A 13,239-nucleotide genomic window follows, 5' to 3' on the forward strand; every position below is an offset into this window, starting at 1 on the left:
GAAATTGAACCAATTAGTTAAGCAACCAAAGTGGTCTTTCCGGTAAGGCGGTCTTACACAAAAGTTGCCGTATTTTGATAGTGAAAAAAACACACCCTTGGTGATTCGGATTTTCCCCCATGAAAAATACAAGAGAAGGGATCGAACAGTGCCAGATCTTCCCAAATCACACGCTCGCGCTCTCTCTCTCTACCCCCTCTGGGCAAAAAATCTGCAAAGCAAACATCTAAACTGGGTTGTCTGGGATTTACCCATAACCAATTCCTCCCTCTCATGACCCAATTACAGCTTCTGATTTGATTTTCATTCAAATTCAATCGATTAACAATGTATCAATGGAGGAAGTTCGAGTTCTTTGAAGAAAAACACGGAGGAAAATACAAGGTCCCAGATGAAATTACAGCGGAAATTAAGTGTTGTTCAAGTGGAAGAGGCAAAGTTTCAATTGGATGTGATGATGGGAATGTTAGTATCCTTGATCGAGGTCTCAAGTTCAATTACGCTTTCCAGGCTCACTCTTCTTCCGTCCTTTTTCTTCAACAACTCAAGGTTTAATCTTTTCTATGTTAATCTCTCTTTTTTCTGTATTTCTCTTTCCTATTTGGGGTGATTGTGATATGGGTTTTACTTTGACTTTGATTTTAGTAAGAGAGTTGGATCTTTTATGTGATTGACTTGTTAATTTTTGTTGTTTTTGATTTTGGGAATTGGGATTGCAATGCCCTAGAATTTTGGTTGAATTTGATGTGGGTTTCTTTTTACTATTAGTTTTAATTCCAGTGTCTTGGGGATATTGTTAATTGAAAAAGTAATTCAGATGCTAATAATTTCTTTTTAGCTTTGAGTTTGATTGCTATTGAGATGTATGATTTGACTTGTTGGTATGGTCTATTTAGGTTTCAAAAATCTATATATTTGTTTATGTTAGTAATGCAATGCCAAACCCGTCTAGCGTAAATGGGTAGCTTGAACTAATTTCTACAAGTATTAATAAATGCAATGCCTTGGGATATTGACAAATTTGCGGGCGAGGCAAAGGTGGGTTGAACCAAAGTGGATGGATAACTATTATGATAAACAATTTACTTAATACTCCCTCTGTCTCGGAATACTCGCAATGTTTTGACTGGACACGCTTGCCAATGCACAACTTTGACTATTAATATCTTTAATTATATATTATAAAAACTTATAAAATATTAATATTTTGAAAATACATATTAAGATGAAACCAACAATATATTATATGCTAACACTTGTTTTCATATACTATAAATAAAATAGGGTCAAAGTGATTATGTGAATAGTGCAAAAAGTCAAACCGTTGCGAGTATTTCGGGACGGAGGGAGTAAAAGATTACGTAGTACGCGGACTGTAAAGTAATGGAAATGGAGTCTGAAATACATATGTGAGGCATTTTGATATAAAAAGTTTAAGTTGATATAATGAGATGAGTCAGGAGAATTAAACTCGAGCTCAATCCTTTTCTAGCTCTGGATGAGTGTGATGGAATTTCTAGAACTTAAGATGTCACTTATAAGTATGGTTTCAAAATTAACATCAAGTAGAATCTTAGAGAGTTTTTGGATGGATATCATGCTGAATCTCCTTGAAAAGATAATGTTTGCATCAAGGATGCCGTTTCATAAACATGCAAGCAGCTGTGGTTTTCGTTTTAGGGTTGCTTCTATCTTTTCTTTTCTCTCCAGAAGTACGTGAACATCTGACCTGGTAATTGTCTTGGCAAAAAGCCCCACAGACTCTCAAATCCTAGCTACACTACACGATCTTCCCAAATCTTGCTACTTGTCACAATTAATGTGGCAAAGTGCTTTACTTCAACTTTGTTTCTTTAGAAAGCCAAGTGTTTACTTTATGAAGTACTCAAACAATTGTTTTGAGTTTATTGATACTTCTTATATGTAAAGTAGTTGATAGCTGCCATGGCTGATTTTACTTAGACAAAGTTATAACTTGGTTATATGATCAAATGAAAATGAGAAATATTTTGAGTTTATCTTTGGTCTCCTTTCAACTCTTGAGGTCTAACGGTGTGTGTTATCACGTACACCCCCTTTTCCCCGTAAAGGGGAAAAAAACAAGAAGAATGGAAGCTTCTCTTGTTAACATCTATGCCCCTTGATTATCCTTTGAATTCTTTTGTTGGCTCACGGAGAATTGAGATGTTTCTACTAAATGGTTACAGCCTTCTGCCGTGGCATTGTTTCCGCTTCAAAATTAGCTAACATGATTTATTGAGTATCTGTCACCTTAGTTTCAACTATCAACCAATTGGGAGACAGACCAGAACTTTAAACTTTGGCAGTGCAGGCTTTAGGTAATTGTTATGGCACCGTCTTGTTGGAAAATGGTTGTGATAAATGGTCTTCTTTTCATTTTTTTGTAATACTTCACTGCACCAAGATCTTTCATATGCAAACAGGAACAAGATAATCTTTAAATGATTTTATCGCAGAGGAAGATAATAAATCATCAACACATACTAGGGTATTCTCAATTTTATTGCACCCTTGGTATATGTGAACAGAGAATAATCAGAGTAATAATCAGAATGCGACTGTAAAATTCCATACCTCTTTAATGCGGTAACCAGTTTTGCGAACCGGCATCAAGGTGCATGTTTCAAACAATATAGAGATTTCTTCAAACGACAAACCATTACTGGAGAGTCTGAAATAAAACCTCGGGGAAGCTTCATATAAACTTCCTCATCAAGATCCCCATTTGGGAATGCATTATGCACATCCATGCTCCCAATTTCGATGTACCAATAGCCAGGAATGCACGGACAATAACCAATTTTGCCACTGGAGCAAAAGTCTCGTCATAATCAATTCCTTCAATCTGATGATTACCAAGAACCACTGATCGTGCCTTCAGCCGTTCAATGCTACTGCAATTATGTCCAAGGCACATATTTCATCTTGCATAGCATAACACCATCATTTATCAACATAGCTTCTTTAAGGATTTTGGTTCCATCCCTGTTGTAATTTGCTGCAATAAAATTCCTGTATTTCACAGATAATTTATCACAACTAACATAATGTGCTATAGGATAAGGCGTAACTGATGGAGGCCGTGATGTAGAAGCAGGTGCTTTGGGGAGTGGACTTTGCTTGATAGCACAAAATCTTGCAACTTTACAGAAGGAAATTTTTCTTGACAACCACGACACGTAGTTTACCTTGCGTGACCACAGTGTTATCCGTCCTCACATTAACATCATTCTTCACCTCTCTGGCTGACATCACCTTTGTCCGTACAGGAGGTCTTGCTAGCGTCACTGCTGACTCCTTCACCACCTCACTTGGCCGGACTGGTGCAACAGGTGTCTGTTGCACATCCCTGTCTGTACCAGCTACAGTAAGGGCTGGCTGCACGGGAGAGAGCTGCAGCGGCCCTTCCTCGTTGCCACAAACATACTCGAAATATAGATGCATCCTTTTTTTTTTCTCTGACATTGTTGTATGTATATTTTATACTTTATTTTATATGACCAGTACTGTACACACCTAGAGTAAATGGACTTGATGTTACTTTTTCTGTGCATTCTTGTCTTTAAATTGATTCAAAGTTGTTAATTCCACTTGCTGAATGTTGACCATTACTCCATTATCGGTGATGATGATTTATTTTGGAGGCTCATGCTGATCAATGTTTTACTATTCTGTGTGTACAGCAACGCAATTACCTTCTTACTATTGGGCAAGATGAACAGATATCTCCACAGGCTTCATCTATGTGCCTGAAAGTTTTTGACTTGGATAAGACACAAATGGAGGGACAGGAGGGTACAAGCACGAGCGCAACAGTTCCTGATTGTGTTCAAATATTACGTATATTCACTAACCAATTCCCTGAAGCAAAGGTAATGTCCGTTATAGTTAGTTTTTTCCGTTTCTTCTTCCTCTAGGTGCCTCTTTACTTTGTTGCTGTTAACCCTTTTAAATCATTTAGTTGCTTGCTTGAATTGACTTTCATGCTGCCGTTGGCTGTCTTTCTGTATTCTTACACTGTAAATCCAATCAAATAAATTCTTACACGTCTCTTCATGCAGATTACATCCTTCTTAGTTCTAGAAGAAACTCCACCAATTCTACTCATAGCCATTGGATTGGACAATGGAAGCATCTACTGCATCAAAGGGGACATTGCTCGTGAGCGAATTACCCGATTTACCCTTAGGGTGGAAAATGCTTCAGCGGGTCATGCTGCTGTTACAGGACTTGGGTTCAGAAGTGATGGTCCGGACATTCTTCTATTTGCGGTGACTCCATCCTCTGTTAGCTTGTTCAATCTCCAGTACCAGCCAGCAAAAAGGCAAACCTTGGATCAAATTGGGTGTGATACAAAGAGTGTTGCAATGAGCGACCGATCGGTATGCTGTTGTTAATTGCTTTGATATTTGAAAGATAAGTTTCTTTCTCATGCATAATATGTAAATGATGAATGACACGTGCCAAAAATTCAACTGTGATCAGGAGCTGATTATTGGTCGACCTGAAGCTGTGTATTTTTACGAAGATGATGGACGCGGTCCTTGTTGGGCGTTTGAAGGAGAGAAGAAATTTCTTGGATGGTTCCGTGGATATCTTTTGTGTGTAATTGCAGGTCAAAGAAGTACCAAAGATACATTTAATATTTATGACCTGAAGAACCGTTTAATAGCACATAGTGCTACGGTTAATGAAGTCTCACATGTGCTCTGTGAATGGGGAAACATAATTCTCATTATGGCTGATAAATCAGCCGTTTGTGTTGGAGAAAAGGATATGGAAAGCAAGTTAGATGTGCTTTTTAAGAAGAATCTCTATTCTGTAGCTATTAATCTGGTTCAAACTCAGCAAGCTGATGCTGCTGCAACTGCTGAAGTCCTTAGAAAATATGGTGATCACCTATACAGCAAGCAGGAGTATGATGAGGCTATGGCTCAGTACATCCACACCATTGGTCACCTTGAACCTTCATTTGTGATACAGAAATTTCTGGATGCTCAGAGAATCCACAATCTGACCAATTACTTGGAAAACTTACATGAAAAGGGGCTCGCTTCAAAAGATCATACTACTCTCTTGTTGAACTGTTACACTAAGTTAAAAGATGTTGATAAGCTGAACTATTTTATTAAAAGTGAGGACGGTGGGGAACATAAGTTTGATGTAGAGACTGTGATACGAGTCTGCCGTGCTGCCAATTATCATGAACATGCAATGTATGTTGCTAAAAAGGCAGGTAGGCATGAGTTGTACCTGAAGATTCTGTTAGAAGATCTTGGTAGATATGATGAAGCCTTACAGTATATTTCAAGCCTTAATCCAAGCCAAGCCGGGGTGACAGTTAAAGAATATGGCAAAATTCTTATAGAACACAAACCAAAGGAGACAATACTTATACTTCTGAAGCTCTGTACGGAGGAGGGAAAACCGGCCAAAAAAGATACCTTAACCATGCTGCCATCTCCTGTTGATTTCCTCAACATTTTTGTACATCATCCAAAATCGTTAATGGATTTTCTTGAGAAATACACTGATAGAGTGAATGACTCATCTGCACAGGTGGAAATTCACAATACCCTGTTGGAATTGTATTTGTCCTATGACTTGACCTTCCCGTCGATGTCACAATATAGCTACAATGGAGATCTTGATGATAAAGAGACGATATCATCAGCAGTGTCAAAACCTTCATCAAATGGAAAACTACCATTGAATGATGATGAGAAAAGTCGTGCTATAAGACGTGAGAAAGGGCTGCGCTTGCTTAAAAGTGCATGGCCATCTGACCTGGAAAATCCACTTTATGATGTTGATCTTGCTATAATCCTCTGTGAAATGAATGCATTTAGAGAAGGGCTTTTGTTTGTTTATGAGAATATGAAACTGTACAAGGAGGTGATTTCTTGCTATATGCAGGCCCATGACCATGAGGGATTGATTGCATGTTGCAAGAGGCTGGGAGATTCAGGTAAGGGTGGAGACCCCACTCTTTGGGCGGACGTATTACAGTACTTTGGTGAACTTGGAGAAGATTGTTCCAAAGAAGTTAAAGAGGTCTTGAAATATATTGAGAGGGATGACATTTTACCACCTATTGTTGTTCTTCAAACGCTGTCACAAAATCCATGCCTCACTCTTTCTGTAATCAAGGATTATATTGCTCGGAAACTTGAACAGGAGTCAAAGCTGATTGAAGAGGATAGGCAGGCTGTTGATAAGTATCAGGTAAACTTTCGCCAGTTCTTTAGCCCTTCATGTTTATCCGTTTAATTATTTTCTAATTTCTCCGCCAATTTCAATGACGTGAGTCGCACCATACTTGTTTTTTTTTTTTTTGGTAGCCTTCTCTGGTATTTTCTGCCGTAGAACGTAGATTACATGATATGCATAGGCCAAAGCAAATGATATCCGTAGCCGTAGGAAGCTGCTTTTAATTTTAACGATGCATTACTTGATCAGTATGTAACTGTGGTCTTTTGGATATACTAAGGCTTCGTTCTATTCGACTTATTTTGTCTGATGTTATATTATAGATAACTTATCTGAACTTAACTGAACTTATCTAAACTTATCTGAACTTAACAAAATTATCTTAACTTATTTTGTCTGAGATAAACTTATTTGTGTGTAAAAAAGTCTGAAAAAAACTTATTTTTTCAGAAATTATATTATCTGAACTTAACTGAACTTATCTGGACTTATCTGAACTAAACTTAACTTATCTGAACTTAACTGAACTTATCTGGACTTATTTTGTCTAAAATATGTCATGCACAGCACATCTCCTGTGCGCTAGAAAGACATTGTTTGTTGTAATTACATACTAGCATCGCTTGAAATAGAATTTGTTGATGGAGTTGGTGGCTTCAAGGTAGAAAATGTTGCTTAATTTCATTCCTCAAAGCTCAATGGCATTTCAGTCTTTTTGTATGTTGAAAGCAGGTTGATTTTATCTATGGTTGAACCAGTTGTGTTATACTCCATATGACCTGTAATTGATATTCCTTACAAGAACAGTTAAAATAAGGTGGGAATTATGCTTTTGCAGGAGGATACAACAGCAATGAGGAAAGAAATCGAGGATCTTAGGACAAATGCAAGAATATTTCAGCTCAGCAAGTGTACTGCATGCACTTTCACTCTCGATCTTCCGGCGGTTCATTTTATGTGCATGCATTCGTATCATCTACGTTGCCTTGGTGACAACGAAAAGGAGTGTCCTGAGTGTGCTCCTGAGTATATGTCTGTTCTGGAAATGAAGAGAAGTTTGGAACGGAATTCTAGAGACCAAGATCAGTTCTTTCAGAAAGTTAAAGATTCCAAAGATGGATTCTCTGTTATTGCCGACTATTTTGGAAAGGGAATAATTAGCAAGACAAAACCCGATGGAAACACTTCTACCAACGGTGGCTTTTGAAGGTCTGAGTATTTACTTATTTTTTTTTCTAAGTTTCCAGATCAGTGAAGGTATGGATTGTACAGTGTATATCAATGTTTTCCGAGGTTGTGTTGGAGTAACAAAGGTTAGATATGAAACCAAGTTGTTGTTATCTCAGTTCACCAAGATCTTGAACTACATTGTCTATGGGCGAATGCATTTGTAATGCATTATTTAAGATGGTCCTCAATAGACCTGTTCAACGGGCTGGAGGCCCATTAAAAGCCCGAGTCAAGCCCATTTTGAAATGGGTTCAACCCTTTATTTTTACCGAAGATTTTAATTGGGAACACTTTGAATTTTTGGTAGGTAGCAGCTCCGTCCTTGATTTCGTGCTGTAGATGAGGCTGAAAGGTGAGGAAATTTTGTACAATAAGAAAAGGAAGATCTGATACCCAGGTTGTTGCTTCTTGTGCAGTGATGTGTATTTTACGGAGAATTGTTCATTTTCCGTTTTTTGTTTCTAATCATTCTGGGATGCTGCTTCATTGGTGGATTGTTTTGTTATACCTTTGGGTGAAAGTAAATGTAAATGATGTTACATTGAGTTGGCTTGTTGACTCAAAATAAATTGTGAAAACTGTCTTTTGATCTTTCACTTTGTCTTTGTTTCATTAGTAAGATCCCTTGAACCCTAAGATGGGAATGAGGTTTTGGTGGTAGTCATTTTAATCTCATTTCCTTTTCATCTGCGTGTAAGAGTGTTGAATCAAGAAGCTAATGAGATGATAAGGTATGTATCTGCTGAAATTTGGTGGGTATTGGGTTCTTTTGACCCATGCAACATTGAAATGGTGAACTTTATACCTTATCTTCAAAGCCATAAAAGGCTAAGAAGAATAAAACAATCATCAAACCAAACAATGTCTTGGTTTAGTGAAAAGGATTTCACCTTCTAACCAAAATGTTGGGTGTTCAATCCCCACTAGAGGAACTTTGAGGGAGGGTTCCCCTTACTATTCCCCCCACTCACAAAGAAGTCTGCTAACCCGTGCGGGGTTCCGACCCGATAGGACACTTCATCTTACCTTTAAAAAAAACAACCATCAATTCTGTTAACTTAATGTTAGTTTACTGCTATTGTGAAAAATAATTTATACTATTGAAATGGTTAGCAAAATTTAATCAAGTCAAATTATTTCAACGTTGATCCGAACATTTATAATATGCGAAAAACTGTCCGTTTTTCGCCAAAAATGCTAAAAGATGTTAAAATTTCATAGATGCGCTCCTTTTTCAATAAATTCTCAATCTACCGTCAATTGACGATTTAGTGGATTACATCACTTTTGAGTTGGCGATGTAGTCCTGACTCGTTATAAAAATAGAATGATTTTCTTTACTGACGTGAAAGGTAGATTGAGAATTAATTGAAATACGGCTGGGGATTTTGACATCTTTTAACAATTTTATAATAAACAACGTACACTGGAATTTAGTTATTTACCATAAACCATAAGTTCCTACAAAGGCTACAACTAAGGACCAATTCATCATTTTTCATCCCAATCTGCGACGATCGAAACATTTCATCTACAAGAAGGAAATTGATTCTGACACATTTATATGTGAGTATAGTTTAAATTTTTTAAGCATTCATAGTAGATGTGCCAGCATCATTTCATGATATGCTGAAATAGTGAAGTCATTTCCTACCCTAACACTATAACAACAACTAATTTTGCCGAACACAGGGAGGTTAAACTTGTCAATTCTCCCGCACAAATCTGGTCCTTTCCTTCTCCCTCTCCCAAATTTGGCCGCCCCCACCAGCTCATCCATGTTCTCTCTCTATAATCTATATATAGCCCATCTTCATTTTAAAGATTATCCCTTTTCCCCAAATCTTCTGATCTTTTCCATTTCTTGCTGGTGGGTGGGGTTAGCTTCTTGTTCAAGGCTCAAGATTCAATTCCCCATCCCATCTACAATCAGTAAATCAATCAGAATGGCTCGATCTTTATCGCAAACTCTAACTCGTTTTTCCCCTCTTTCGAATTCTCTATCCACCGCCGCGTCTACCACCCGTCTGATAAACTTCCGACACCGGTCGAATTCGCCGGAGATTAATTCCGTTGAATTCCCGGTGGCGGAGGATACGGAGAAGGTGGCGATTAATACTCTGGAGGACGAAATCCATAACATAATTGTGAAGAGATCTCAACCTGACTGGATCCCTCTTGTTCCCGGTGCTTCTTATTGGGTCCCACCTAGGAGTAAGGCTCATGGGTATGCTAAAGTGATAAGGAAACTGGTTCATTGCTCCGCCGCCACGGCGAGGATGAAGGGTCATACTAATAAGTCGGTATCTCTTTCTTCGAGTCGTGGGTGGCCTTCTTCTGCTCATTACTTCAAAGGTGTTTGTTCTTATTCTGCTCATTTCACCTTTTTTTTTAGTTTGTAATTTATGTTTTGGGGAAAATATGACGATCTTGATTTGAAAATATTGGTTGATAATGATCTTTAACATGCAAGCATAAGTGCATAACATGAAGAAGAGGATAGCATAATGCAATTACACTTCAAATTGCTTGGTTCATTTGAGAAAATGATGATGATTAATCTCAATTTACTAGCTACGCATTAGCATGATTTGAGAGGAAAGCAAAACAATACAGTTAGCTTACCTCTATGATTGGTATGAGGATGTTTGCATTGCGTCTTTTTGGTTTGAATATGCTTGATTAGACTACTACTCCATTGAGAAATAATAGCCATGTATGTATACTATGTTGACTTGTTGAGATGTTCGGAAAATGTTGTCACTTTAGGCAAAAAAGATTACGGCCGAGTTGTGAGGGAAATATGATTGTTACAAAGGTATCTTGATTGTTACAAAGGTATCTTGGTGAAATCAGGTTGAGCTCTTAATTTTGACTTTTGAGGGTGTTGAGACGATGTCATGATCATAAATGGTATTCAAGTAGTCAGATAAGTGTAACTTTTCTGAAAGTTGGGAACTTGATGCTGGCAGGAGGTAGGGGTTAATGGGGGTATGAATTGGCTTGAGATGTTCGAAAAATGTTGTCACCTTTTTTTGTAAGAAAACAAAAAGATAATGATTGGGTAGTGAGCAAAATGGAAAGGATACATTGTTACAAAGGTGTCTTGGTGATGGTGAGAAATCGGGGTGAATTCTTAAATTTACAGGAGGATGTGATGGCAGCAGGTGGGGGTAAATGTGATTATGAATTGGCTTGAGATGTTCGAAAAATGTTGTCACCTTTTTTTGTAAGAAAACAAAAAGATAATGATTGGGTAGTGAGCAAAATGGAAAGGATACATTGTTACAAAGGTGTCTTGGTGATGGTGAGAAATCGGGGTGAATTCTTAAATTTACAGGAGGATGTGATGGCAGCAGGTGGGGGTAAATGGGATTATGAATTGGCTTGAGATGTTCGAAAAATGTTGTCAAAAGAGATAATGATGGAGTAGTGAGCAAAATGGGAAGGATACAATTATTACAAATGTGTCTTGGTGAGTTGGTGATGGTGAGAATTCGAGGTGAATTCTTAATTTTACAGGGTTTGGAGGATGTGATGATCATATATGGTGCTTGGACGAATGTAGCTTTTCTGAAAGCCAACCAAAGTGATGAATTGGCTTGAGATCAAAGTGATGTGGGCACTTCTAATCTTAGGTGCATATAAGTATATACTCAACACGGATATTGTGTTTTCTATTTTTAAAGTTGAGTAAAATGTAGTGCTCTGTTTTACATATGCATGATAGATGCTTCTTGATAGATTAGAAGTTTGCCAAAAAGGTGGTCTTTTTAATTTTGGTTGCAAGCTTGATTTTGGCTGAATTTAGGCGCATGAAAGACTTACGAAGGTAACCTAATTGCAGGAGGATCCCATTCTCCAATGGAGGGAGAGACAACATCTAAGTACGCATCACAATCAGAGGACGAGGAAGGGTAAATCTGTTCTTCAACAGAAAATTGTATCCAAGGTTAGTTAAGAGCTACCACCTCATATTTTGTTGTAAATGTTTGAATTATCTACATTCAGGGGAGGATGCCGTTAATACCAGGGTTATGCAGTTAATGTTTATTTTTAAAAAAATCAAGCAACGGATGAATCAGATGATTGAACTAACTTGCTGGTAATGAGTGTGTCCATAGTGCCACACTTCTTGGCTTAGTAGTCGTGAGTTCGAACCTAGTTAGTCCATTTTCCTACACTTCCAACTTCTAGTTTTTTTCCTTTATTATTTTATGATATTGGTAGCCATGTTTCTGAACAATTGCTTTCTTACTTCAACATCTCTATTCCAATCTCCTCATCCAATTATTAAAACTATTGTTTATATAGGATTACTTTTGGACCACAGAATAATACCGTATAAGGGACCCAAATAGTCGTCGATGAAATATACAGGCTATGAAAAACGGGTTTGGATTTTGTCTATATAAGTTTGCATACCCTATAAAGTAAATCCTAGATACGCCACTGTCTATGTTGGATAGAATGTTATCCTCATTGTGGGTTGTGCAATTCCGTGAAGCATAAAGAAGATAACTTAAACTCTGAAAGCACTGCTTAAATATAAATGTATATTAAGCTCTCTTTGCCGTCCATGCCTCGACATTTTCTTATTTCAACCCTTGGTCCTTTTCATTTTATTATGTTATCGGTTATTCAAAGCAAGTGTCAGTTTTTGGATGAAAGGAAAGGCCAGCTTTGCAAAATTTTGTAAACTATCAGTCTCCCTTTCCATTTGATTTGAAATTCCAAATTGTGTTTCATAATCTAGTTAGAGGTCCACAATCATTTCCGGTTTCCAGGAAGAATGTTCCATTAGTATTACTTGGGGCATTATCATACATTGCACAAACTTCTCAGACATTTTGCAACAATCTAGAGAGAAATTGATAGAGGAAAACAGGGAATTATTCCTCCTCTGAGTCATCACAGTATATCTCAATTTTCTTGTGCAAGACATTTGTTCATTGAGAAATCTGGCTACATTGATTAATGTTGCCTATATTTTAGAAAATTAAATGCAAATTCCATAAGATATGGTATCCGGCACCACCTGAGGATGATGATAAAGATTGTGATTGCAAATATGACAAATTGTGAACTTAGATGGTGGTGTTGTCTTTGTTGATCAATACTACCCAACAATTGTTTCCAGATAATGAGTTTGTCCACGTTTATGTACTTCCTTTTTTTGTTTAGGTTGTTAAGAACATTATCATTTTGTTACATTAAGTTGTCAAAGAATCCCGAATTTTTCAAATGAAATTGCAGACTTCCACCAACTGTAAATTATTTGTGGAGAAGGTGGGAACTTGACAGACAGATCGGGGGATTGAGAATTTCGACACATGATTGCTGAGCAGAAAGAAGGTGATGAGGAAGCAGCCTGATTTGGGCAAAAGATAAAAGATGGAGAGACAGGATTTTTTCAAGGTGAAAATCAACAACCGTTTACACTTATGAGAAAGAGAGTTGTATCTCCTTTGGAATGCTGGTTGGAAACTGTTTGTATGTAACTTTAGTGTAAAACAAAGATTTCAGCCTTGTGAATATTCGAATCTTGATCCATGTATCAATATCATGTATGTATAAGAGGTGTGGATATACAGATGTTTCAGTTGAAATTCAATAAGTATTCATTGGTAATTTTGTCTGGAAAGATTGTGTTGCAATTCTTTAGTAGGATTGTGGTTCTGAGTCTGCTGCACTCCGAAAATGCAGATTCATGTGTGTTGTTTTTAACTATTAAGCAATCACCATCTAGGTATAGATGTAATTCAGATTTTGGTTATA

General features: G+C 37.4%; 2 protein-coding genes across 4 annotated transcripts; both read left to right on the forward strand.

Moving 5' to 3' along the window:
* The first annotated feature begins 115 nt into the window (after positions 1 to 115).
* LOC110785577 (vacuolar protein-sorting-associated protein 11 homolog) lies at positions 116 to 8,057 on the forward strand. Of its 2 annotated transcripts, XM_021990038.2 has the most exons (6): positions 116 to 549; positions 3,705 to 3,893; positions 4,083 to 4,403; positions 4,507 to 6,246; positions 7,070 to 7,440; positions 7,769 to 8,057. In XM_021990038.2, the coding sequence occupies exons 1-5, from the start codon at positions 328 to 330 to the stop codon at positions 7,436 to 7,438; spliced, it is 2,841 nt and encodes a 946-aa protein (XP_021845730.1). In that variant the 5' UTR covers positions 116 to 327; the 3' UTR covers positions 7,439 to 7,440; positions 7,769 to 8,057. The 2 variants fall into 2 exon arrangements, with proteins under 2 accessions (XP_021845730.1, XP_021845729.1); XM_021990037.2 differs by having other exon boundaries at positions 121 to 549; positions 7,070 to 8,057.
* A 1,150-nt stretch (positions 8,058 to 9,207) lies between these two features.
* On the forward strand, positions 9,208 to 13,105 carry LOC130461306 (uncharacterized). Of its 2 annotated transcripts, none has more exons than XM_056829349.1 (3): positions 9,208 to 9,816; positions 11,309 to 11,413; positions 12,718 to 13,105. In XM_056829349.1, the coding sequence occupies exons 1-2, from the start codon at positions 9,240 to 9,242 to the stop codon at positions 11,380 to 11,382; spliced, it is 651 nt and encodes a 216-aa protein (XP_056685327.1). In that variant the 5' UTR covers positions 9,208 to 9,239; the 3' UTR covers positions 11,383 to 11,413; positions 12,718 to 13,105. The 2 variants fall into 2 exon arrangements, with proteins under 2 accessions (XP_056685327.1, XP_056685331.1); XM_056829353.1 differs by having other exon boundaries at positions 9,230 to 9,816; positions 12,751 to 13,105.
* The last annotated feature ends 134 nt before the right edge of the window (positions 13,106 to 13,239 follow it).

The sequence above is a fragment of the Spinacia oleracea genome, chromosome 1 (assembly GCF_020520425.1).
Source record: "Spinacia oleracea cultivar Varoflay chromosome 1, BTI_SOV_V1, whole genome shotgun sequence".
In the NCBI taxonomy this organism is placed as follows: Eukaryota; Viridiplantae; Streptophyta; class Magnoliopsida; order Caryophyllales; family Amaranthaceae; genus Spinacia; species Spinacia oleracea.